At 42.5% G+C, this 24,970-nt stretch overlaps 1 protein-coding gene across 3 annotated transcripts in view; it reads right to left on the bottom strand.

The window, feature by feature from the left end:
* The window catches only part of LOC135207287 (probable dolichyl pyrophosphate Glc1Man9GlcNAc2 alpha-1,3-glucosyltransferase), a 222,911-nt gene that overhangs the window by 38,190 nt on the left and 159,751 nt on the right, over positions 1-24,970 (bottom strand). Inside the window, exon 9 of one of the 3 annotated variants that reach the window (XM_064238958.1) lies at positions 11,177-11,356. The exons of the other annotated variants lie outside the window; for them this stretch is intronic. Coding sequence (XP_064095028.1) covers positions 11,209-11,356 — 148 coding nt within the window. The 3' untranslated portion in view covers positions 11,177-11,208. Of the gene's footprint in view, positions 1-11,176; positions 11,357-24,970 lie in introns of those variants that run through there. 3 annotated transcript variants of the gene reach the window in all.

The following is a 24,970-nucleotide window of genomic DNA, read 5'->3' as shown; positions in this document are numbered from 1 at the left end:
TTGGCGGAGCCATAGCCTATCTTCCAACCTGGTTACCACACTTGTATTTTAGCGGGGCTCTGGTTTTATCTAACTTATCGCTACCGGCACCAGCGGAGCATATGTTAGGCTGTAAGTGTTTACTCTGTACTCATGTACCCTTTTCACTTACAGGCTACCAACTGCCAGGTCCCGGCCTGTAATGCGACGCTATATGACCCCTGTGGACATGACGAGTGCAGGTCTCACGCCCCGTGTGCCACGTCGTACAATGAGTCGATCGTCTGGCATCCCGAGGCCTGCGCTATATGCTACGACCTGGTCGCTCAGCTGGGAGATGGGGTATGTCCATTATAAGGTTACTTATGATTTTACTAACAACTTCTAGTTCGTAAGTTTGTTAACCCTGTCCGCAATTGGTAGCTAATCCCGCCTTTCTTTCAGGCTAGCGGTGTGAGGGAAGTCGCCCTCGCCACCCTGAAAGCGTGGGTGGGCGGCTTTGGGAAAAACGCCGCCAAGGGCCAGCCCTACATATTAGATAGGAACTTGGCCATCCAGATCTTCCCTGCGGGCAAGTCGACGGGCTACGTCGACCCCTTGTCCGCCGCCCCAGTGATAGCCTCCATCCAGCAAGAAACTCCAGCAATCGTTTGGGGTCGTAGCCTCCCAGGAGTCAGTTCCGGACGTCGCTGCCCTGGACCTGAACATCTCGAGCCGATGGCGGTAGTTAGTTGAGGATTTGTTGGTTGAGGTAGGTTAGTGGTCGGGGCGCCCAAGGTCTTTCCTTGGGCGCATCCTGGATCTTCTCCTGGTCCCTTCTTCTTCCGCCTCTTTCCAAGGCTTTCCGGGATCCGAGATCCCTAGCCGCCCTCCCGCTCTCTCTGTACCTCCTAAGGAGAAGGGAAAGAGAGAACCGAAGACCTTGTCTAAGACGACTTCTAGGAAGTCGTCTTCGTCTTCTTCGGCCAGGAAGTCGTCGACTTCATACGCCGATGCGGTGAAGGCTAAGCCGAGCTCTTCCCAGTCGAAGAGCTCCAGAAGCAGGCTTCGAAGGAGAAGGCTCGCGCTACCACCGAGTCGCTGCCTTCTCCCGCCTCCGCTGCCCCTCTCCGGCTATGCCGGCAGGGGTGGCAAGCACCAGCTCCTGCGTTCCCTCTTCTGTCTCACCAGGAATGATGGAAACAGGTAGGAGTGATGGTAGGTTCCCAAATTTCGGCATGGGGAACACGTTTTGAGCAGATGTTCGCGCAATTGTCGAACAGTCTGTCTCAAACTGGACAGACTATCCAGGACCTCTCTAATAGGATGAGAGAGAATGAGGATCGAGTAGCTGGGCTATCTCAGGCTCCTCCCCCAGTCTCCCCTGCATCTAGCACGGGGATTCTCCAACTTCCGCCTTACGACTCCTTGCCAGCTTTCTCTCTATGGAGAATCCATGGAGAGTAGCGGCCTACGCTCCTTTTAAGGACGGGATGATTTCGATCCCGGAGTTTGGTACTCGAAGGATTGAGGACTTCGAGTTCTATCCTCCGGGTCTGTCGCAGCCTTTCATCGGGTCATGCTAGGCTGACGCCAACAGCTCTTACAGAGAGAGGACAAGATCTCGAAGGATGTCCAGTTCTCTACAGTAGAGATCACGCCCAACGAGAATGGGTTCACTGCCTTGAGGACTGGGAGTGTACTAACACTAGACTCCAGGCCTACAAGAGTCCCTTCACTATTTTCGCAACGGAAGAGGAGGTCTCTCTTCCGTTCGCCACGAAATTGGTGGAGAAGGCTCTTCAGGCAGTCCTCAAGGATGAGCCCATTCCACAGTTGAGGGGAGTCGGAGTCTACTTCTCCCACTCTTCCCCGCCTTCGGAGAGTTATGGGAAAACCTGCCAGCTACATTCACGCTGGGTAAACTCAAGCCGGACTGCGCCATGGACCAGTTCGGTGAGAAATTACCTAGGCTGCCGGATTCCCTAATCCAGGCAGAGTTCGATGCGCGAACTAGGTTTGGCAGGTCCCTTAACTCTCTTATCGTTACGGAACTGGCTGCACTTTCATACGCTAACGAACCGCTGTTTCAAGATTCTGGCGAAATCACAGTTTCAGACGGTTCTGTCAGACGCTTTTGACTTCTTCCAAGCCATGGAGGAACTGCCGGAAGCATGTCCTTCAAGAGTGCACTATCAGGCACGAGCCTAATAGACTCTTGGCTGCGAGCATGTGGGGAGCGGATCTCTTCCCAGAGTCCCGCAGTGAACGAAGTCCACCACGAAGCTGCTAGACTCAACCAAGACTTAGAGCTAGGTGGGGTATTTCCTCTAAGAGGAAACAGAATCCGTTCCCACTGCTGGCAAGAAACCAAGAAGGCTGGTAAGAGGTTCCAGCCATATAAAAAACAAACTTCAGCTTATCAGCAGCAGTTTGTGCAGGCAGTCCCAGTTACCCAACAGGGACAACCTGGCACATCTAAACGACCCAGCCTTTCCTCCTGGTGCCCCAGCAATCGCAACCTGCTACTTCCTACGCTATCGCCTGCCTTTAACCCGGCTTATGAGGCTCAAGGCTACTCTCAACCGAGGGTAGGGCGAGAGGTTTCTTTCGCCATCGTGGCGCAGGAAGGGGCACAAGGAGTAAGCAGTTCAGGGAGGAGGGCGTGGTGGCCAACCCGCCCATCAGCAATGGAGGCTCCCCCAGGTAGGAGGGAGGCTGTTCCTCTTCCGCCACAGGTGGGGGTTCAGCAATTGGGCACAGAGCATAGTGTCCAAAGGATTAGGTTGGAGTTTGGATCAAGGATCCCCCTCCAATCAAATCATTTCATCAGATACCGTCAAAGGAATTGATAGATTACGCGGAAGAGCTCCTTCAGAAAGGAGCTATTGCGAGAGTCAAACATCTAAAATTTCAAGGGCGCTTTATTCAGCGTGCCAAAGAAAGGCTCAACAAAAAGAAGGGTAATCTTAGACTTGTCAAAGCTAAACTCTTTCATTCGCTGCGACAAGTTCAAGATGCTTACCCTCTCTCAAGTAGGACCCTACTTTTTTCCGCGTGGAGCCGTCACATGCTCCATCGATCTTACAGACGCATACTATCAATATCCCTATAGCCAGGCACTTCCGACCCATTCCTAGGATTCAGGCTAGGGAAATCAGACATTCTCATTCAAAGTGATGCCCTTCGGTCTGAATGTAGCCCCCAGGGTATTCACAAAGATAGCAGAAGTGGTTGTACAACAATTGAGAGCTCAGGGAATCATGGTAGCGGCATACCTCGACGATTGGTTGATCTGGGCGGGCACCAACAGTCGAGGAATGTCTCGAAGCTACCAAAAAGGTAGTTCACTTTCTGGAACATCTGGGGTTCCAGATAAACAAAACGAAATCCAGACTTACCCCGGAATCTCATTTTCAGTGGCTAGGAATCCAATGGATTTGTCTTCCCACAATCTATCAATTCCAGTGGCCAAACGGAAGGAAATAGCAAAATCTGTCAGGCAATTCCTCAAATGCAAACAGACATCAAGAAGAAACCAGGAGAGAATCCTAGGGTCTCTTCAGTTTGCTTCGGTAACAGATATCCTTCTGAAAGCAAGGCTGAAAGATATAATCGAATTTGGCGGTCAAGAGCAAACTCCAAATATCGAGACAAGTTGTCAGTAATTCCTCAGATCCTCCGCAACCAACTACGGCCTTGGTCAAAAGTAAAGAACTTAGCCAAGAAGGTACCCCTTCAATATCCCCTCCCAGTGTTAACCATTCACACGGATGCTTCCCTGTCCGGGTGGGGGGGATACTCTCAGTTCAAACAGGTTCAGGGGACTTGGTCAGTTCAATTTTCGCCAGCTCCACATAAAGCGTGTTGGAAGCAATGGCAGTATTTCTTACTCTGAAGAGACTGCTTCCCCCGAAGAAGTCTCATCTAAGGCTAGTTTTGGACAGTGCAGTAGTAGTTCACTGCATCAACAGAGGAGGGTCCAAATCCAAGCATGTGAACCATGTCATGATAGCCATCTTTGCATTAGCAAACAAACACAAATGGCATCTGTCTGCCACTCACCTGGGCAGGAGTAAGTAAATGTGATAGCAGACGCCCCCCCTGTCCCGGTCAGTTCCTCTGGAGAATCAGAGTGGTCTCTGACGTCGGGTCATTCCGGTGGGTAAGCCGGAGAGTCCCAGGTCTCCAAGTGGATCTCTTCGCCTCACAAGCGAACCACAAGCTCCCTTGCTATGTGGCCCCCAACCTGGACCCTCTGGCTTATGCCACGGACGCCCTGTCGTTGGATTGGAATCAGTGGAGGAGAATTTATGTTTTTCCTCCAGTGAATCTGCTCTGAAGTCCTGGACAAACTAAGGTCCTTCAAAGGATAGTAGCTCTGATTGCACCGGATTGGCCCAAGAGCAACTGGTATCCTCTTCTTTTGAATTGGTGGGTCTCCGACCTCAACGGATCCCCAATCCCTTTTTTTAAACTGTCACAATCAGTACAAATGAGGACTGTGTTCGCTTCCTCAAGAACTCTCCAGACCCTAACTTTATGGACTTCATGAAGTTTGCGGCTAATAAAGATGCTGACATTGATCCACAGAACATTCTCTCTAGAATCAGATAAGAGAGAGTCAAAACCATTAGACAATATGACTCAGCTGTTAAAAAATTAGCATCTTTCCTGAGAGAATCCGAACACCACAACCATGACAGTTAATTTGGCTATATCCTTTTTCAGATCCTTGTTTGAAAAAGGTTTAGCAGCTAGCACGATTACCACTCACAAAATCGGCTTTGAAGAAAATCTTTCAAGTAGGTTTTCAGATAGATTTGACTGAATCTTATTTCACATCTATCCCGCCCTAAAGCCTGTGCTAGACTTTAGACCTTCTCAGAGGCCTACTACAGTTTCATGGTTCTTAAATGATGTCCTCAAACTAGCTTCAGATACTGACAACTCATCTTGTACGTTCATTATGCTCCTGAGGAAGATTATTCTTACTAAGCCTAGCCTCAGGAGCTAGAATTTCAGAACTGTCGGCTCTATCCAGGGATGCGGGTCATGTGGAGTTCCTCCCATCAGGAGAAGTTCTACTTGCCCGATCGTAGCTTTTTAGCCAAAATGAAGATCCTCTTGCAAGGTGGGCCCCCTTGGAAGGTTATCCCACTTCCACAGGATCCTTCTCTCTGCCCAGTATCAACTCTTAGAGCCTTTCTTTCTCGTACTTCTTCTAGATCCTCAGGTGCTTCTCTTTATGAGAGAAAAAGGTGGTACTTTATCAGTTAAAGGCATTAGACAGCAAATCCTTTACTTCATTAAACAAGCCAACCCTGAGTCATTCCAAAAGCACATGATATCAGGGGAGTAGCCACCTCAATTAAGTTATTTCCAACATATGAACTTTGAGGTCTTAAGAAGTATACTGGATGGAAATCCCCGACAGTCTTTAAACGGGCATTATTTAAAGTCTTGGAATCTTTAAAGTTTTCAGCAGTAGCAGCGGGAAACATAGTTTCCTGATACTGTTTAAGTAGTTGTAGTATTGATCCAGGTCTCCTTTCTACCTACTTCAACCAACATGCCCTCAAACTAATCGTCAGGCTACTCAACATCATAGCCTTAGCCGTTGTATCATATAGTGGATTGTCCCTTATTTTTTGCTAGGGACAACCACCCTTGTACTGATATGTACTTCAGTGTCCCTACCCTTATTTTTATGCTAGGGTAGACACAATATGTTTGTATTTTCACCAATTGGGTTGTGATGAGCTTCAGTCACAATGTGTTTGTATATATTTGAATTAATTATATTAATGATGGATTTGAGTGTACCTATCCTTATTTTTATGCTAGGGTAGGACACATGTATGTATATATTTGTAATTATATATTCTAATTAAGTAAATCCCAAATTTTCCTTATTTTACATGCATATCTGTATTTTTTAATTATCTACCATTTAAGTACTTTAAGTTTACTACATTCTGTTATTTATTATTATAATAAGTTAGTTTAAGTGCTTAATTTGTATGCTGTATTTGATTTACTTAGATTATATCCATCATTTTAAACTGTTTTTTCATTATTTCCTTTTCCATCTTGTCTGTTTCTCTGGTACTCTTTCATAGGCCGACACGAGCTGAGCCCAGAAAAGGGATTTTGACGAAGGAAAAATCTATTTCTGGGTGATTGGCTCGTGTCGCCCTATGAAACCCACCCCTTTTTTATGGTTTGTTTTCCCCCCCTTGCAGGACAAGATGTATTTATGTTTTAATTAAGGATGACCGCTAGGGGCGCTGCTGTCCGTGGCGTCCTCTAGTAGTAGTAGTAGAGGCTGCATCGCCCGTGGTATCAGCTCTCTCTTGGGGGGATTCTGATAGGGAAGTTCTAATTGGTGTTTTGTCTCGTGGTAGTGTTCCACACTCGCCCCTATCATCATACCGAACACTCTTTTTAAAGAGTGAGCGAGTCAGTTTTATGAAATTTTTCTTAATTTTGTTTTTTCTTTCTGGTAATTTTAGGCTAATTTTTACCTAGAAAGAATGATATTTAAGGATACTTTCATAGGGCGACACGAGCCAATCCCCAGAATAGATTTTTCCCTTCGTCAAAATCCCTTTTTTTCCCATAGGTGGGGTTCGTTCTAGTAGTATTCCTTTTCTTTTTGTCAGTTCAATTATTATTATTATTTGACTCCTCTTCCCATTGGAAGTTCTTTTCAATGGATATCTGAATCTTCTAAGTTATTAGTGGTACTGGTGGATATATCAACATGCTTGTTTTGGGGTTCAGCATTATTGATATTAAGAATCAGTTTGTACCTTTATATTATCTTGTTTGTTTTTTGTATTAACTGTGATCAATATTTAGATTTTTAGTTACTTTGCAAAAGAGTGGCTTTTAGATGGATTACCGACTCCTCTTACTTTTAGCTCGAGTCTAGCTTCTTTGACTGACATTCCTGTTCTATTCCTCAACAACTGGAGATCTGTGTTGTATTGATAAAAGGAGCATTCCTTAGATTTTGTGTGATGGGATTGTCCACAGTTAATACATTTTGGAGATTTACATTTGCAATTAGTAGTATGGGTGTCTGATGCACATACTGCTTTATTTTGGCATTTTTTTGTATGTGTCCATACTTTGAACATTTAGTGCACTAAAGTGGTTTTGGTATAAATGAAAGCACTTCTCTTTTTGTCCAAGAATTTTGATTTTGAGTGGGAGATCTTGGACTGTAAGTTTCATTTTTGCAATATTATCTTTTTATTTTTATCTTTCCTACTTGGAATTGAGTAGGTTTCTAAATTGTGTATTATATTGTTATCTTAACTTAACCCTCTTACCGCCGAAGCGGTAAAAAAAAAATTGTCCTCCCGTGTGCCGGAGGTGTTTCAGAGTGAGCGCGGAAGCGGAAAACATATTTTTTTCAAAAAATCACAGCGCTCCTTTTTTTGTCATTGGCTGAAGTTTAGTATGCAACCATCAGAAATGAAAAAAAATTATCATTATCATATATAAATAATGCGATATATGATAGCGCAAAAACGAAATTTCATATATAATTGTAGTATTCAATCGCCGCTGTGCACAAAACGGTTAAAGGTAGCAAGTTACTTTTTTTTCGTTGTAATGTACACTAAATTGCAATCATTTTGATATATAACACATTATAAAACTATAAAAGCAACACAGAGAAAATATTATCACAAAATAATGCATGAATTCATAACGCGCTGACGTAAACAAATATTTTTTTTCAAAATTCACCATAAATCTAAATATTGTCCTAGAGACTTCCAATTTCTTTCAAATGAAGACAAATGATTGAATATTACTATACTGTAAGAGTATTAGCTTACAATTGCAGTTTTTGACCATATCTGACGAGTTAAAGTTGACCGAATATCAAATTTTTTTAATATATATATATGCAAGTTATTTCGGAAATAAGAAAAGCTACAATATTTTTTCGTTTTATTCTACATGAAATTGCGCACATTTTCATATATAAAACTCTATGAAATGCCTAATATGAAATGGAGCAAATATTCCAAGAATGGTACGTACGCATTTCGGAGATTTGTGGCGGAGAATCCGCACGCAGAGGGAAGGAAAGATTTTTTTTTAAATTCACCATAAATCTAAATATTTTGCTAGAGACTTCGAATTTGTTTCAAGATGAAGATAAATGACTAAATATTACTAGACTGTAAGAGTTTTAGCTTACAAATGCGTTTTCAGACCATTTCGGTAGAGGTCAAAGTTGACCGAACGTGGTTTTTTTTCTATTTATCGTGATTTATATGCAAATATTTCAAAAATGGAGAAAACTACAACCTTCAATTATTTTTTTTGTATTATAACATGAAATTGCGCACATTTTCATATATAAAACTTTATGTAACGGCTAATTTAAAATGGTGCAAACATTACCACAATCGCACGTATGATTTTTTTGGAAGAGTTACCACGCGGATGTAAAGAAAATGTTATTTTTTTCATAAATTCACCATAAATCGAAATATTGTGCTAGAGACTTCCAATTTGTTGCAAAATGAAGGTAAATGCTTGAATATTACTAGAATATAAGCGTTTTAGCTTACAATGCGTTTTTTGACCATTTCGGTAGAGTCAAAGTTGACCAATGGTTGAAATTTTGGCAATTATCATTATTTATATGAAAATATCTCAAAACTGATAAAAGCTACAACCATGGGTTGTTTTTAGTTGTATTGTGCATGAAATTGCGCACATTTCCATATATAAAACTTTATATAACGGCTAATTTTAAAATGGTGCAAACATTACCACAATCGCATGTATGATTTTTTTCGGAAGAGTTACCGCGCGGACGTAAGGAAAATGTTTTTTCATAAATTCACCATAAATCGAAATATTGTGCTAGAGACTTCAAATTAGTTGCAAAATTAAGGTAAATGATTGAATATTACTAAAATATAAGAGTTTTAGCTTACAATTGCATTTTTTGACCATTTCGGTAGAGTCAAAGTTGACCGAAGGTTGAAATTTTGGCAATTATCGTTATTTATATGAAAATATCTCAAAACTGATAAAAGCTACAATCATGAGTATTTTATTGTTGAATTCTACATAAAATGCGCACATTTTCATATATAATACTTCATGTAACGGCTAATTTACAATGGTACAAAAATTATGTCAAAGTGACGAAATAATTTCCGAGATGTGTCACAGATACTTTTTAGTGCGGCAAGAAAGAAATTCGCGCTTGCGCGCCTGCGTAACGATTGTAAACAAAACAACCACCTTGATCCGTGAACTCCCAGCATCCCCCAAGGCACGTGATTCAAAAGTGTTAGGCTGGTAGGCCTATAAGTATTTTTCCGCGAATTTTTAAAAAAAAACTTTGTAAGTCGACGTAAAATACGTCCAGTCGGCACACGGGAGACAAAAAATGTCGACATAAATACGTCCAGTCGGCGTAAGAGGGTTAAGGGAGTCAAGAATCAATTGTTTTGAGGGTAATCCTCCTTCTTCAATGTTGGGTAAAATAATAGTGCCCTGTATATATTGAATGTTTCATGACTTATTACTGTTATTTTTGTGCCATTTATTTTTTTTATATTTAAAACGGTGGTGGACTGTTTTCATGGTTACCTGAAGTAACCATTCATTTTCTTTAATATATCACATTCCATTTCATTTCCGTGTTGGACATATATTCAATAATTTGTTTTCTAATATTGGTGTTGATATTTTATTTTCAGCTTAAGTACTAGAATCTCGACCAGTTTGTCTGGTCAAAAAGATTATCAAAATGCACCAGTGTTGTATTAAGACAATAATATCTATTTCTCTTTGGACCTTGCCTTATGTGGGTTATCTGGTTCCATTGGTATTATGTTTGTATCTTCAGATTGATTTATACTTTTTTTGTATAATTTCTATGGGCCCACCCTGCTGGGTGTGTAGGATCATATAATTTATTTGGAAACTGGATGTTCCTTTGCTGCATTATTATTTTGAACTGACTGGGAAGAGAATTCAGGGATAAATTTCCAATGGTCATCAACTGTGCAAATGTTTTTGTCCATCATGGGGGCCCAAGAGTACTAATAACTTATTTGTATTTATCATAAAGAATTAGAGACCAACAAAATATATAAAAAATAATACATTTTGAAAAGATATCATTGTCTTTTCGGGAAGTTTAATCTTCCGCCAATGGCACCACAAGTGAGAAATGACTCCCAAATGTCCGCATCCTACCCTACCCCAAAAGGGGGGGGCATAACATGATTAGTATGGCCCAAGTGTAAGCAATACCCGCTTCATAGGACTAAGACTATTACGAAAATACAGTGGACCCCCCGTATTCGCGTTCTCCGGATTCACAGACTCTCACATTCACGGATTTCTCTCTGGAACTTTTCCCTGCATTATTCGCAGAAAATTTGCCTATTCGCAGTATTTTTTTAAGAGAAATACCCACAAATTACTGTTTTTTTAATCAATGTCATCATAAAATGCACTTTTTGTGATAAAACTATTAAAAAACCATGGTATGAAAATTTTTAGTGATTTTTTCTTGAGTTTTAACTAACGAAATATGAGGTTTTAAGCATTTTTATAGGGGTTCCAACTATTCGCGAGTTTTAACCATTCACGGGGGGTCTGGCACGCATCCCGCCCTAAATACGGGGGGACCACTCCACAATTATCCCCATCCTAACCGAGTCATGGGCAAACCGGACAGAATGCAGAGAGTTCTATCCCTAGAACCAGGCTCCCATGGAATCCATGGTCCAGCTCCACAGAATAGTTCCTTCTGGAAAACCAGGTCCGAACATTGTCGGGTAGATGATGGGATCTACCACATTTCCCACTATTTAGCTTCGGATTTAACTTCAATCCAAGTTATGATATGTTTTCTTATTTATTAGATATTGAAAATTTTGACAAAAGTGGAAAAATCCACAGATATTGATCCAAAAATATATAGTGTCACATGGGACTCTTGGGTTCAAACCTGGGAAGAAATTCCTGAGGTTCGAGAGCCCCTTCACCACGTCAAGGTGGTCCCATAATGAGGGGGACAACTGACTGTAAATATACTTCAATTTTTTACCATAACTTTCTAGCTACCATTGTAAAGTTTATAACTTATTATGGTTGACTTGAAATTTGACAGAATATTATTTCATGCATTGTAGTACATGACTGACTGACTCATTTATCAACATTTATATTAATGTCATGTTCTCTAGCTTCTTATTGACAATCAATGACTGCTATTGAATACTCTACCTTAATTGGAGTTTCATGGTGAGTAAATATTAGAGGGAAAAGGGAAAAATGGCCAACAATACTCGTGAGAACAAATATCTGGGCTTCAACTCTGCGCTGCATGCACAACAACTGAAAAAGAAACACTGTTTTAAACTGTATGAAGGAAATATTTTGGAATGTTTCGAGACTTACGTACATTACAATGCACATAAACATTTTATGGCAAGTATTATCTATATCTTAAAAATAACCAGAGCCAAGGTACATCACAGGCTTATAGTAAAACTTGCAAAAGAGAAATTTTTAATTAATTTGTATTTTTCATAACTCACAAACCTACAACCTTCACAGGATAAATCTTTTGGTGCTAGCTGGAAACTGATAAAAAGAAACAATATATCTGTAATTATATACGCAAGGAATTGGTGGCTTCTGGCATCTGTCACAAACGAGGTGGGTGGCTCCACTAACCCAAGCTTGATCTTGTGATGCCTTAGTTATTCTTCCAACCCAGGGTAAACCGACAGCGGGGTGGCCAAAGGTGGGGGTTAAATATTAATACCCCAGGTTTGTTAGTGACGAAAAATACAAATTATTAATAAAAAATTTGTCATTTGTTCATACATGGAACAACCCAAACTTTTATCTTGTGATGCCTTAGTTATTCTTCCAACCCAGGGTAAACTGACAAAGGGTGGCCAGAGGTGGGGGTTGAATGTTAATACCCCAGGTTTGTTAGTGATAAAAAATACAAATTACTGATAAAAAACTTGTCATTTGTTCATATATGGAACAAACCTGGGTCTTAACATTAGAATAGACTCACTCTTGGTGGGAGGTGTAATCCTGAACCGACTGGAGGTTCGACACACCTGGTCAATCTTCCTGGATAAGAGAATTCTAAGGAAGAAGACCTGAGCCTCGGAACCTATAGATATGTGTATATCGAAGGCTCAGACTACTGAGTTTGGTACAATCCCTAAATTCATTGCATATGTGGAAGATGAAGAGCTATATGTTCCAATAACAAAACCAATGTAGCCACCTACATGGGTTTGTTATCACTCACTCTCCCTTTGCCAGAGAGAGGAAGGGTTTGCTAATGAAATATCCCTATATTAATACCAGGAACTCTCACAGCATGACTGCTTCACTTACTTGTATCAAGCCAGTTCCAGCTTATGATGGTCCACTGAGTTGTTTACTACCCACTGATGAAGTTGGTGAGACACCATTCTCCCCTCTGCTTGTTCACATATGCTACTAATGTTGTGTTGTCCGACATCTGTACAATGGAGTGCCCTGTCACCCTCTCCTGAAACTGCTGAAGTGCTAGGAAAGCTGCTTTCATCTCCAGTACATTGATGTGCAGTTGACTGTCTTGCTGACCCTATTCCCTGGAGGTCAGTTGATCCTCTATATGACCTCCCCAACTTCAGAAGAAGCATCTGAAAACAGTAAAAGTTCCAGTGGGGGTGAATTGAGGGGCATCCCCACTGTCAGACGTTGTCATTCAACCACCACAGTAGATCACTTCTGACCTCTGATGACAAAGGGGTCTTGCTGAAGACCAAAACTCCATTAGTCTCCATTGTAGCAATTGTAGACGTAGATAGCCATGAGGAACAAACTTCTCCAAAGAAGTCAACAGGCCTAGAACAACCTGCTACTATTCCGCTGGTTGAGTTCATTTGGACAGAAAGGCAAGAGCTATGGTCCTGACTTCTTGATCCTCTGCTCTGATGGAAAAACTCTATATGCAACTGAGTCTATCACCTAGCAATTGCAGATTTAGGCAGCTGTGAGGAACAAACTTCTCCAAAGAAGTCAACAGGCCTATAACAACCTGCTACTGTTTTGCTGGTTGAGTTCATTTGGACAGAGAGGCAAGAGCTGCTGTCCTGAACTTCTTGATCCTCTGCTTTGATGGAAAAACTCTCAATGCAACTGAGTCTGTCACCATTCCTAGGTACAGAATCTTCTGACTAGGGATTAGATTTGGCTTTTCAACATTTACCACAATGCCTAAGCTGTGGGAAAACTGAAGTACATATAGTAAAATCTCAAATCTTACGCGATTCCAGTTGCGTGAATTACAATAGAGAAAACTTTTCATTGGAACCTAACTAACTTCTTATATGGGAGTTTTTTCACAGGACACACACAAACATTTGCGAATCCTCGAGAAACCCTGCAAAAGTGTTTGTTTAATTTTTTATGTACAATGGAACCTCGGTTTTTGTATGCCTCCCATTTCGTACATTTCGGTTTTTGTAGACTTTTTTTGTCCAAAAATTTGTCTCGGTTATCATACAGTTCCTCGGTTTTCGTACACTCAGAAACGCTCCATCCTGGGCCCAGCACATGACTGGGCCCCTTGAGTGCCCAAACAAAGCATCCTATCTTCTTTTGTGACCCATTCTGCTTTTGTGTTCGTTGTTTTTGTTCTTTTTTTTTTATACAAGTGCAACTGCTAAATAAGCCATCATAGGGCCAAAGAAAGAAAGTTCTGTAAAAAAGCAAAAAACACTATAGAATTTAAGAAAGAAGTCGTGTTGGAAGAACTTGCATGCTGATATCAGTGAGAAAATGCCTACAACAAGTGCTGCTGTTAGTGAATTTAAGGCCAGCAGAGGCTGGTTTGAAAAATTCAGGAAACAAATGGGCATGCATAATGTGCCTACTTCAGGGATTAAGAACATACCGTATACACTCGCGTATCATGTGACTTTTGAAGTCCTAATTTTGGTGCTAATTTTAAGGAGGTCGCATCTTACATGAGATATAAAATTCGAGTATGTAATAATCATAATATTAGTATCATATGATAAAATACAAACATAATAGATATGCATCTTTTCCATGGATATTTTAAAAAGTTTTGTTTTACTGGACTGCATCCAATAATATTATATGTATTTTCATATTACTATTTGTTTGTATTATAAAAAACAAACATAGCAATCAATGCTATGTTTTGGAAATCAGCTGAGGGCGATTGCGAAGTAAGTTTGTTTTGCTGTGTTGAACTCAAATCAGAGTGACTTTCTTGCCTCTAGTTAGAGCAAACGAATCTCAAGATACTCTATATGAAACAAGATTATTTTACATTATACAAAGTGTTTTCAAGTGGAAATATCTCTTGAAAACGTATCGTTTGTGAACAAAATTTAGTTATTTTTTCGTTAGTAGATGGCGCTGAGGGCATGTTTATTGCGTAAACAAAAATCAACATTCCATTTGATATTTTCACTTTATCTCCTCCGAATACTACGAGCTTTACGTATTTATCTCTTATTGGAGTGAAAACAGTAAAATTTTTCTTTTCATGCCCAATAATTTTTATTAAAACGTGTTTCTCTCAAATTTTGTTTACGGTCGAGTTTGATGGTACAACTACAATACCGAAGTTTGGGAAAGTTTCATCCACGTTGCCGATGCACGATAATAGTCGTTAGACATAATTCAAACTTCTTTCCTCAACTTCAGCTAAAACGTTACCAGATAAATTTAGGCAGTATACACCCTTGCCGATCTTTTATCCATAGCGGATGTAAGTCTTATAATACTATTTCTGGGCTCAGCTCGTGTCGGCCTATGAAAGGATCCTTATATCATTCTTTCTAGGTAAAATTAATCTAAATTACCAGAGAAAACAAAATTAAGAAAATGTCAGTAAAACTGACTCGCTCACTCTTTAAAAGAAGTGTCGGTATGAGAATAGGGGCGAGTGGGAACACTACCACGAGACATTCACCAATTAGACCTTCCAATCAAAATCCCCACTATAGAGAGCTGATACCAACGGGCGATGCGGTCGCTACTACTACTACTAGGGGACGCCACGGACAGCAGCGCCCCTAGCGTACATCCTTAATTATTAGCGCTAAGCGTCGTACGCATTTTCTTGCTTGTGTACTATTATCGGATTTACCTCCTTCTCCATTATGGAACGTGCTGCCATTGCAACGGCTAAGTTAAGTGCCTCATAAGTAGTGTTTTACCGTATTTTAGTCTTCCAGGAACCAGTATTTTCCTTCTAATAGGTCATATACGGTTTCCCGGTCGACTCGTGGCGGCGCCATGCTGCCCCTTAAGAATTCCCGGTCTTCCATACTGGGACTTCTTATACTTATGGCTTACTATATCACGTTCATCGTTTTTTACATCGCCTTTTTAGCTAGGTTAGCCCATTTACCAATTCTCTTAGTTTGGTATTTAGGGCTATTCTGTGTTTCTGGCCCAGCATCCCGGCTCTTGCTCTTCATCGGCTATCGCTGGCTCCGAGTAGGCTTCTGTTCCTCGGAACAGTTTTGCCTCCTCCTGGGCTTCTTTTTCTTCTACTAAAAAGTGTCTTTTCCATCTTTACGATGTAATTTTAGTTCTATTTAGGGTGTTAGGCTAGCCTAGGTGCATGTCCCATGTATTGGTACAGCCTGGTTCACGTGACCCTTCCCAGGTTGTGTTGCTATCGCGGCTTCGGCACTTGCGGTCACGTGTTCCATCGCACCTTACCCTTCCCCTTCCCTCCCTACCAGGTATAGGGAGGGGTCTGGGGGACCCCTTGGTTGCCATGACAACCTCAGTTGCCTTCCTCCCTCCTTCTCTGAGGAGGCCAGGGGTTCTTCCCAGCTGGGGTATAGGGCGACCACTTGTTTCGGGTACCGGGTCACCGCAAGCGGGTAGGGTAGTTGTTGGGACGGGGAGGAGTAGGCCACCCCCCCCCCCCTCTCTCTCTCTCCCGCCGTGTTACGCCGAGAACCCCCCCCCCCCTGCCCGCCCCCCCCCAGTTATTGGACTCAGCCCACCTTTCCCCCACTATAACGAATGGAGCCTTCCGCCGCAGCCGGGGCACCTTTGGTTATAGCTTGCTGGCTCCGCCAGCGGGCGGGGTGGTCACTACTAGTGGTCTATTGCTTGCCTACTATATCCTTCCCTTTTTTCCCTCGCTACCGGAAGAGAGCTTGCTTCTTACCCGGGCACTCTTCTAGTAGAGGGGGGGAAAGGTTTGATATTTATTTCGTTATTTTTAAGGATATACCCTAATTTTACGATGAATTCCTAGATTTATAATTGTATGTATACCATCTCCGCCGTTTTCCGTCGTGGTTTCAATTTCAACCACCACACCTGGTTGGGTTCTATCGCTTGTCTCCGGCGTAGCCTTGGACAACTTCAACCATCTTGCTACCACACGTATTATGGCGGGGCTCTGGTTTAATCTAACTTTCTCGCTCCGGCATCAGCGGAGCAATTGTTAGGCTGTAAGTGTTCTCCTGATACTTATGTATCTTTCCACTTACAGGCTACCAACTGTCAGGTCCTTGGGTGCAATGCGACCTTATACGACCCCTGCGCACGATGAGTGCAGGTCTCACGCCCCGTGTGCCACGCCTTACAACGACATGATCGTCTGGCACCCGGAAGCCTGCGCCATCTGTTTTGACCTGGTCAGTCAGCTGGTGGAGGGGGTAAGTCGATTATAGACTTTTTTATTTATCGTATTACTAACAACACTTAGTCATAAGCTTGTTAACCCCGCCCCGCCATTAGAAGCTTCATTTCGCCTTCTCTTTCAGGCTGCCGGTGTGAGGGAAGTCGCCCTAGCAACCCTGAAAGCTTGGGTGGGCGGCTTCGGGAAGAACGCCGCCAAGGGCCAGCCTTACATCTTGGACAAGAAGCTGGCCGTTCAGATCTTCCCCGGTGGCAAGTCAACAGGGTATGTTGACCCCATATCTGCAGCCCCTCTCATAGCCTCCATCCAGCAAGAGATGCAGCAGTCTTTCGGGCCGTGGCCACGCAGGAGACGGTCCCGGACGTCGCAACCTTGGACCTTAATATTGAGCCTATGGCGGTAGGTGCTGAGGATTTGTTGGTTGAGGTAGGTGTGTCGGGTGCCAAGGTCTTTCCTTGGGCGCTCCTGGATCTTCTCCTGTCCCTTCTTCTACTGCTTCTTTCCAAGGCTTTTTGGGATCTGAGATCCCTACCCGCTCTCCCGCTCTCTCTGTACCCCCAAAGGTGAAGGGACAGAGAGAACCGAAGACCCTTGTTAAGACGACTTCTAAAAAGTCGTCGTCGTCTTCTTTTCAGCTAAGAAGTCTTCGACTTCCTATGCTGACGCGGTGAAGGCTAAGCCGAGCTCTTCCTATTCAAAGAGCTCTAGAAGCAAGGCTTCTAAGGAGAAGGCTCGCGCTCCCGCTGAGCCAATGCCTTCTCCGGCCTCCACCGCATCCACTCCGGCAACGCCGGTTGGAGTAGCGGGACCTAGCACCTTTGATCCCACTGCTTTCTCAGCAGTGGTGATGCAACAGGTAGGAGAGATGGTTGGCTCACAGGTCTCCGCCCTCGGAACCAAGTTCGAACAGATGTTCGCACAACAACTGTCGAGCACTTTGACTCAGTCGGCCAGTCCATCCAAGATCTCTCTAACAGAGTTAGAGAGAACGAGGACCGAGTAGCTGGGCTTGCTCAGGTTCCTCATCCAGTCTCCCCAGTAGCAAGTGCTGGTATTTCTCACCAGCTACCACCTTATGAGTCCGCTACCCAAGCCTTCTCCATGGATAACCCATGGAGAGTGGCCGCTTACGCTCCATTCAAGGACGGTATGATCTCTGTCCCGGAGTGTGGAACTCGAAGGATTGAGGACTTCGAGTTTTATCCTCCGGGATTGACGCAGCCTTTCATTGGATATGCTAGGCTGACCGTAGCGGCACTCACTAGGGAGGACAAGATCTCCAGGGAGAACGTTCTCTATAGTAGAGATCACGCTCAACGCGAATGGGTTCACTGCCTTGAGGACTGGGAGTGTACCAACACTAAGCTCCAGGCTTTCAAGAGTCCTTTTACTATTTTTTGCGACGGAGGAGGAGGCTCCTCTTCCGTTCGCTACAAAAATAGTGGAAGCGACTCTTCAGGCAGTCCTCAAGGATGAGCCCATGCCACAGCTGAGGGAAGCCAGAGTCTACTTCTCCGCTCTTCCCAGCTTTCGGAGAATTGTGGGAGAACTTGCCTGCCACTTTCACGCTTGGTAAGCTCAAACCGGACTGTGCTATGGACCAGTTTGGCGAAAAGCTCCCAAGGCTGCCTGATTCCTTGATTCAGGCAGAGTTCGATGCTCGAACTAGGTTTGGCAGGTCCCTCAATTCTCTGATTATCACAGAGATGGCTGCTCCTTTCGTATGGCACAGAACCTTTGTTTAAGATTCTGGCCAAGTCCCAGCTTCAAACGGTTCAGACGGATGCTTTCGACTTCTTCCAAGCTAGGAGGAATTGCCGAAAGCACGTTCTGCAGGAATGTACTATTAGGCACGAACCTAATAGACTCCTGGCTTCCAGCATGTGGGGAGCGGACCTCTTCCCAGAGTCCGCTGTAAATGAGGTACACCACGAGGCTGCTAGGCTCAACCAGAGCCTTAGAGCTAGATGGGGTATCTCCTCTAAGAGGAAACAAGAATCCGCCCCCGCTGCTGGTAAGAAACTAAAGAAGTCTGGTAAAAGGTTCCAGCCTTACCAAAAGCACCAGCAACAGCAGCAATTCGTTCAGGCCGTCCCGGTTACCCAACAGGGACAACCTTCAACCTCGAAGCAGACCCAGCCCATCCTCCTGCTGTCTCCTCAGTCACAACCCTCGACCTCCTACGCACTCTCACCGGCCTTCAACCCTATGTATGAAGGTCAGGCTTACCCTCCTTGTTTAATAGGCAATCGAGAGGTAACAGAGCGAGAGGCCACTTTCGCCAGCGTGGCACAGGAAGGGCGGCAAGGAGTAGGCAATTCAGAGGAGGGCGTGGAGGTCAACCCGCCCATCAACAATGAGGCTCCCCATGTAGGAGGGAGGCTGTTCCTTTCCTCTTCCGTCACAGGTGGGGGTTCAGCAATTGGGCACAGAGCATAGTGTCCAAGGGATTGGGTTGGAGTTTGGATCAAAGATCCCCCTCCAATCAAATCATTCAATCAAGTACCATCAAAGGAATTGACAGATTATGCGGAGGAACTCCTTCAGAAAGGAGCTATTGCGAGAGTCAAGCATCTAAAATTTCAAGGTCGCTTATTCAGCGTGCCAAAGAAAGGCTCAACAAAAAGAAGGGTAATCTTAGACTTGTCAAGGCTAAACTCTTTCATTCGTTGCGACAAGTTCAAAATGCTTACCCTCTCGCAGGTAGGACCTTACTTCCTCGTGGAGCCGTCACATGCTCCATCGATCTTACAGACGCATACTATCATATCCCTATAGCCAGACACTTCCGCCCATTCCTAGGATTCAGGCTAGGAAATCAGACATTCTCATTCAAAGTGATGCCCTTCGGTCTGAATGTAGCCCCCAGGGTATTCACGAAAATAGCCAGGAAGTCGGGGTGGGGCAACAATTGAGAACTCAGGGAATAATGATAGCAGCATACCTCGACGATTGGTTGATCTGGGCACCAACAGCGAGGAATGTCTCAAAGCCACGAAAAAGGTAGTTCAATTTCTGGAACATCTGGGGTTCCAGATAAACAAAACGAAAATCCAGACTTACTCCAGAGTCTCGTTTTCAGTGGCTAGGAATCCAATGGGATTTGTCTTCCCACAATCTGTCAATTCCAGTGGCCAAACGGAAAAGAGATAGCCAAGTCTGTCAGACAATTTCTCAAATGCAAGCAAACATCAAGGAGAAGCCAGGAAAGAATCCTAGGTTCCCTTCAGTTTGCTTCAGTGACAGATATCCTCCTGAAAGCAAGGCTGAAAGATATAAATCGAGTTTGGCGATCGAGAGCAAACGCCAAATCTCGAGACAAGTTGTCCAGTAATTCCACAGATCCTTCGCAATCAACTCCGTCCATGGACAAAAGTAAAGAACCTGGCCAAGCGGTACCCCTTCAATATCCCCTTCCAGTGTTAACCATTCACACGGATGCCTCCCTGTCCGGGTGGGGGGATATTCTCGATTCAAACAAGTTCAGGGACTTGGTCAGTTCAATTCCGCCAGCTCCACATAAAACGTTCTGGAAGCAATGGCAGTATTTCTTACCCTGAAGAGACTTCTTCCCCCGGAAAAGTCTCATCTAAGACTAGTTTGGACAGTGCAGTGGTAGTTCATTGCATCAACAGAGGAGGGTCCAAATCAAACATGTGAACCATGTCATGATAGCCATCTTTGCACTAGCAAACAAACACAAATGGCATCTGTACCGCCACTCACCTGGCGGGGGTAAGAAATGTGATAGCAGACGCCTTGTCCCGGTCGGTCCCTCTGGAATCAGAATGGTCCCTAGACGACGGGTCATTCCAGTGGATATGCCGGAGAGTCCCAGGTCTCCAAGTAGATCTCTTCGCCTCACAAGCGAACCACAAGCTCCCTTGCTATGTGGCCCCCAACCTGGACCCTCTGGCTTATGCCACGGACGCCCTGTCGTTAGATTGGAATCAGTGGAGAAAAATTTATGTTTTTTCCTCCAGTGAATCTTCTCTTGAAAGTCTTGAGCAAGCTGAGGACTTTCAAGGGACTAGTAGCCCTGATTGCTCCAGACTGGCCCAAGAGCAACTGGTATCCTCTGCTTCTGGAATTGGTCTCCGACCTCAACGGATTCCCAATCCCAAGCTGTCACAATCAGTACAAATGAGGACTGTGTTCGCTTCCTCAGGAATTCTTCAGACCCTAACTTTATGGACTTCATGAAGTTTGCGGCTAATAAAGATGCTAACATTGATCCACAAAACATCCTCTTCCTAGAATCAGATAAGAGAGAGTCAACTATTAGACATTATGACTCAGCTGTTTAAAAAATTAGCATCCTTCCTGAAAGAATCAAACACTACAACCATGACAGTTAATTTAGCTATATCCTTTTTCAGATCCTTGTTTGAAAAAGGTTTAGCAGCTAGCACTATTACTACTCATAAATCGGCTTTGAAGAAGATCTTTCAGTTAGGTTTCCAGATAGATCTGACTGAATCTTATTTTACGTCTATCCCTAAAGCCTGTGCTAGACTAGACCTTCTCAAAGGCCTACTACAGTCTCATGGTTCTTAAATGATGTCCTCAAACTAGCATCAGATACTGACAACTCGTCTTGTACATTCATAATGCTTCTTAGAAAGACATTATTCTTATTAAGCCTAGCTTCAGGAGCTAGAATTTCAGAACTGTCGGCTCTATCCAGAGATGCGGGTCATGTGGAATTCCTCCCCTCAGGAGAAGTTCTGCTTGCTCCGGATCGTAGTTTTTTGGCTAAAAATGAGGATCCTCTTGCAAGGTGGGCTCCTTGGAAAGTCATCCCCACTTCCGCAAGATCCTTCTCTCTGCCCAGTATCAACTTTAAGAGCCTTTCTATCTCGTACATCCTCAAGATCCTCAGGTTCTCTCTTCATGAGAGAAAAAGGTGGTACTTTATCAGTAAAAGGTATTAGACAACAACAAATCCTTTACTTCATTAAACAAGCCAATCCTGATTCATTTCCAAAAGCACATGACATCAGGGGAGTAGCCACCTCAATTAATTACTTTCAACATATGAACTTTGAGGATCTTAAAAACCCGTAAAAAAGTAGACTGGATGGGAAATCTACGACCAGTCTTTGAAACGTCACTATCTAAAGTCCTTGTAATCTTTAAAATTTTCTGCAGTAGCAGCAGGAAACATTGTTTCCCTGATACGTATAGTAGTCATAGTATAGATCCAGGTCTCCTCTCTACCTACCTCGTCCAACATGCCTCACCCTATCGCCATGCTACTCGGATATTCTAGCCTTAGCCGCTGAGATCATACTAGTGGATTGTCCCTTATTTTTTTTGCTAGGGACATCCACACTATGTACTGATAATGTACTTCAGTGTACCTACCCTTATTTTTATGCTAGGGTGGACACAATGTGTTTGAGGAAAACAATGTGTTTGTATATTTTGTAAATACGTTATCTAAGTGAATCTATTTTGTTAAATTACACTGCATTATTGTATTTTATTATGTTTACTATAATTTTAAGTACTTTACATTACTAACTTTCTTTTATGTCATTGTTTAAAATAAGTTAGCCTTAAGTACTTAGTTTATATGCTGTAATAACTGTTTTACTTATATTATATCCTTCCTTTTTACAACTGATTTTCATTTGTCCTTTTTTCCATCTTGTCTGTTTCTCTGGTACTCTTTCATAGGCCGACACGAGCTGAGCCCAGAAAGGGATTTTGACGTAGGAAAATCTATTTCTGGGTGATTGGCTCGTGTCGCCCTATGAAACCCACCCTGTATTGATTGCCCCCCCCTGCAGGACAAGATGGGTTCTTAGATTAAGGACGACCGCTAGGGGTGCTGCTGTCCGTGGCGTCCCCTAGTAGTAGTAGTAGCGGCCGCATCGCCCGTTGGTATCAGCTCTCTCTAGTGGGGATTTTGATTGGAAGGTCTAATTGGTGAATGTCTCGTGGTAGTGTTCCCACTCGCCCCTATTCTCATACCGACACTCTTTTAAAGAGTGAGCGAGTCAGTTTTACTGACATTTTCTTAATTTTGTTTTTTCTCTGGTAATTTTAGATTAATTTTACCTAGAAAGAATGATATTAAGGATCCTTTCATAGGGCGACACGAGCCAATCACCCAGAAATAGATTTTTCCTACGTCAAAATCCCTTTATCGTGCATCGGCAACAAGGATATAACTCCAGTCAACTTATGCCATCAAACACAACCATAGATAATATTGAGAGAAAATGATTTAATCAAAACTTCAAGTCTTGAAAGAACACATTTTACTGTTGTTTTCATGCCGATAAAAGATAAGTAAAGTAACAGTAAAGTTTGTACTATGATGAAATGAAGTGAAAATAGCAAACAGAATCTCGTAATATTTCTATACAATAAACATGCCCCCACAATGCTATCTGTTTTTAAAAAAAAAAAAAAAAAAAACTGATAGTTCACGAGATGGGTAACATTCATAATTTGACTTAAAAACACGTCTTATAATGTCAAATTACTTTGTCTCATAATAAGTAGGAGTAATCTAGAATTTTATTTTATGCGAACTAGAAGAAAGACAAATTCACTCCAAAATGAGTTAAATACGGAGAAATAAACTCCTATTTGCCATCAGCTGATTTGTAAGGACAAATTCATTGTACATATTCCTACAATCGCATTGTTCTTACTCTGTAATGTATAACTTTTTAAAAGAATCAGAAAAGATGCGTATTCATTGTGTATTTATTTCGTAAATATACGTAGCCGTCAGCAGCCTGACATCGCTCAACTAGGTATGCCAATGTCGGGCTGAATCTGATTCCAGTTTCGTGTCCATTTTTTTCCCACTGATATGTCACAGTCAGAATGCATCAAAACTCCAAAATTGGCTATTATTAATAAATTACTAAAATTATATTGTATATGTAGTATACAGTAAAACTGAAGGCTATGCTACTGCATTCATATATATACGATATATGTACCACGGTATCATCATCATCGTATAGGCTGGACTAACTTGTAAATTTCTCTTTGTACTGAATCATCATAAGCCTATGTGTTTTGAACCTAGAGAATTAGCTGAAATTGATAATAGTATGCCATATATGTATATGTATGCTGTGTAGTGTGGGCTAGGCTACCCTATGTGTAAAGATGGTACTGATTACCCTAGTGTAGACTACGCTGGTATAATATTATAATATTCTTACGTCCAGATCGATTTATGACTGGTTGTTCGTAACTAATTGTGGAAGTAAGTCGACTACTACCTGTAATGTAAAAATATATCAGTCCTATTCTCATTAACGTCATTTGTAACATAAATATTGTAATTTTTTACTGTCGTACGATGGTTGAAATACAAGCAAAAAGGCTGTTTTTATCGGATTGGTTGCTCACAGCAAATCAGCTGTTTCTGGCTGTATGCGTTTTCCAAACAAGTATCACTACTAGCAATACTTTTTGCATTCTCTTTTACTTTTTTTAAACTTAACTAGAAGATGGGATAGATTAAGAGATGGAGGAAAAGGGGTTAGCCTAACTAAAAAATGGAATAGATAAAGAGGAGGAAAAGAGGTTAGTCCAATTGTTAAATTTTGGTCTTGTTAATTTACCTCGCATGATACATGGAGATACGTGATAAAATAATTTTTTGAGGGTGAAAATTTGGGGTTGCATGATATTGATATTGCTCGGGTTGGGGTGGGCCGGCGTTATGTGAGTATATACGGTATTTGCAAAGTGGAATGATGTAAAAAAAATATTTTGGAGAATTATCATCTCAACAAAGAAGTTGTAATCTGTCTCCAACACGTTTGATGACAATGCCATTCTAACTTTAGGCAAATTTCAAAGAAATACCAGAAACAAATGTCTTTGGACAGTTTTGTTGTGCAACAGGAGTCCAGTAACTCTCAAGCTGGTCCTAGTGCCAGTAAAAATCGAAGTGGGGAAGTAACCTCAGATAATGCCAGTAAAAAATGTAGAGAAGTAACCCCAGATAGGTCCTTGATACCTGAAGTCCTTTTGGAGAGAGATTCCCCTTCCAAACAATAACCTCTCCTCCTCCCTCTACGTCTTCCATATGCTAACAAGTGCTTTCCATAAAGGTAAGAGTGATGTTAAATGTTCCTTTATTCATGTCATTAGTCATTTATATTTATTTCTCATTGTTTTCTGTATGTAATATGTATTTTTTTTTTTTGGGGGGGGGGGGGGGGGTTTTTTTTTCCTGGAAAGCATTAAATGTATTTACATATTCCTTATGGGAATTATTGTTTAGGTTTTCATGGAAGGTTCTCAAAC

The sequence above is a fragment of the Macrobrachium nipponense genome, chromosome 32, assembly GCF_015104395.2.
Source record: "Macrobrachium nipponense isolate FS-2020 chromosome 32, ASM1510439v2, whole genome shotgun sequence".
Classification (NCBI taxonomy): domain Eukaryota; kingdom Metazoa; phylum Arthropoda; class Malacostraca; order Decapoda; family Palaemonidae; genus Macrobrachium; species Macrobrachium nipponense.
This window is presented reverse-complemented; position numbering and strand designations above follow the sequence as displayed.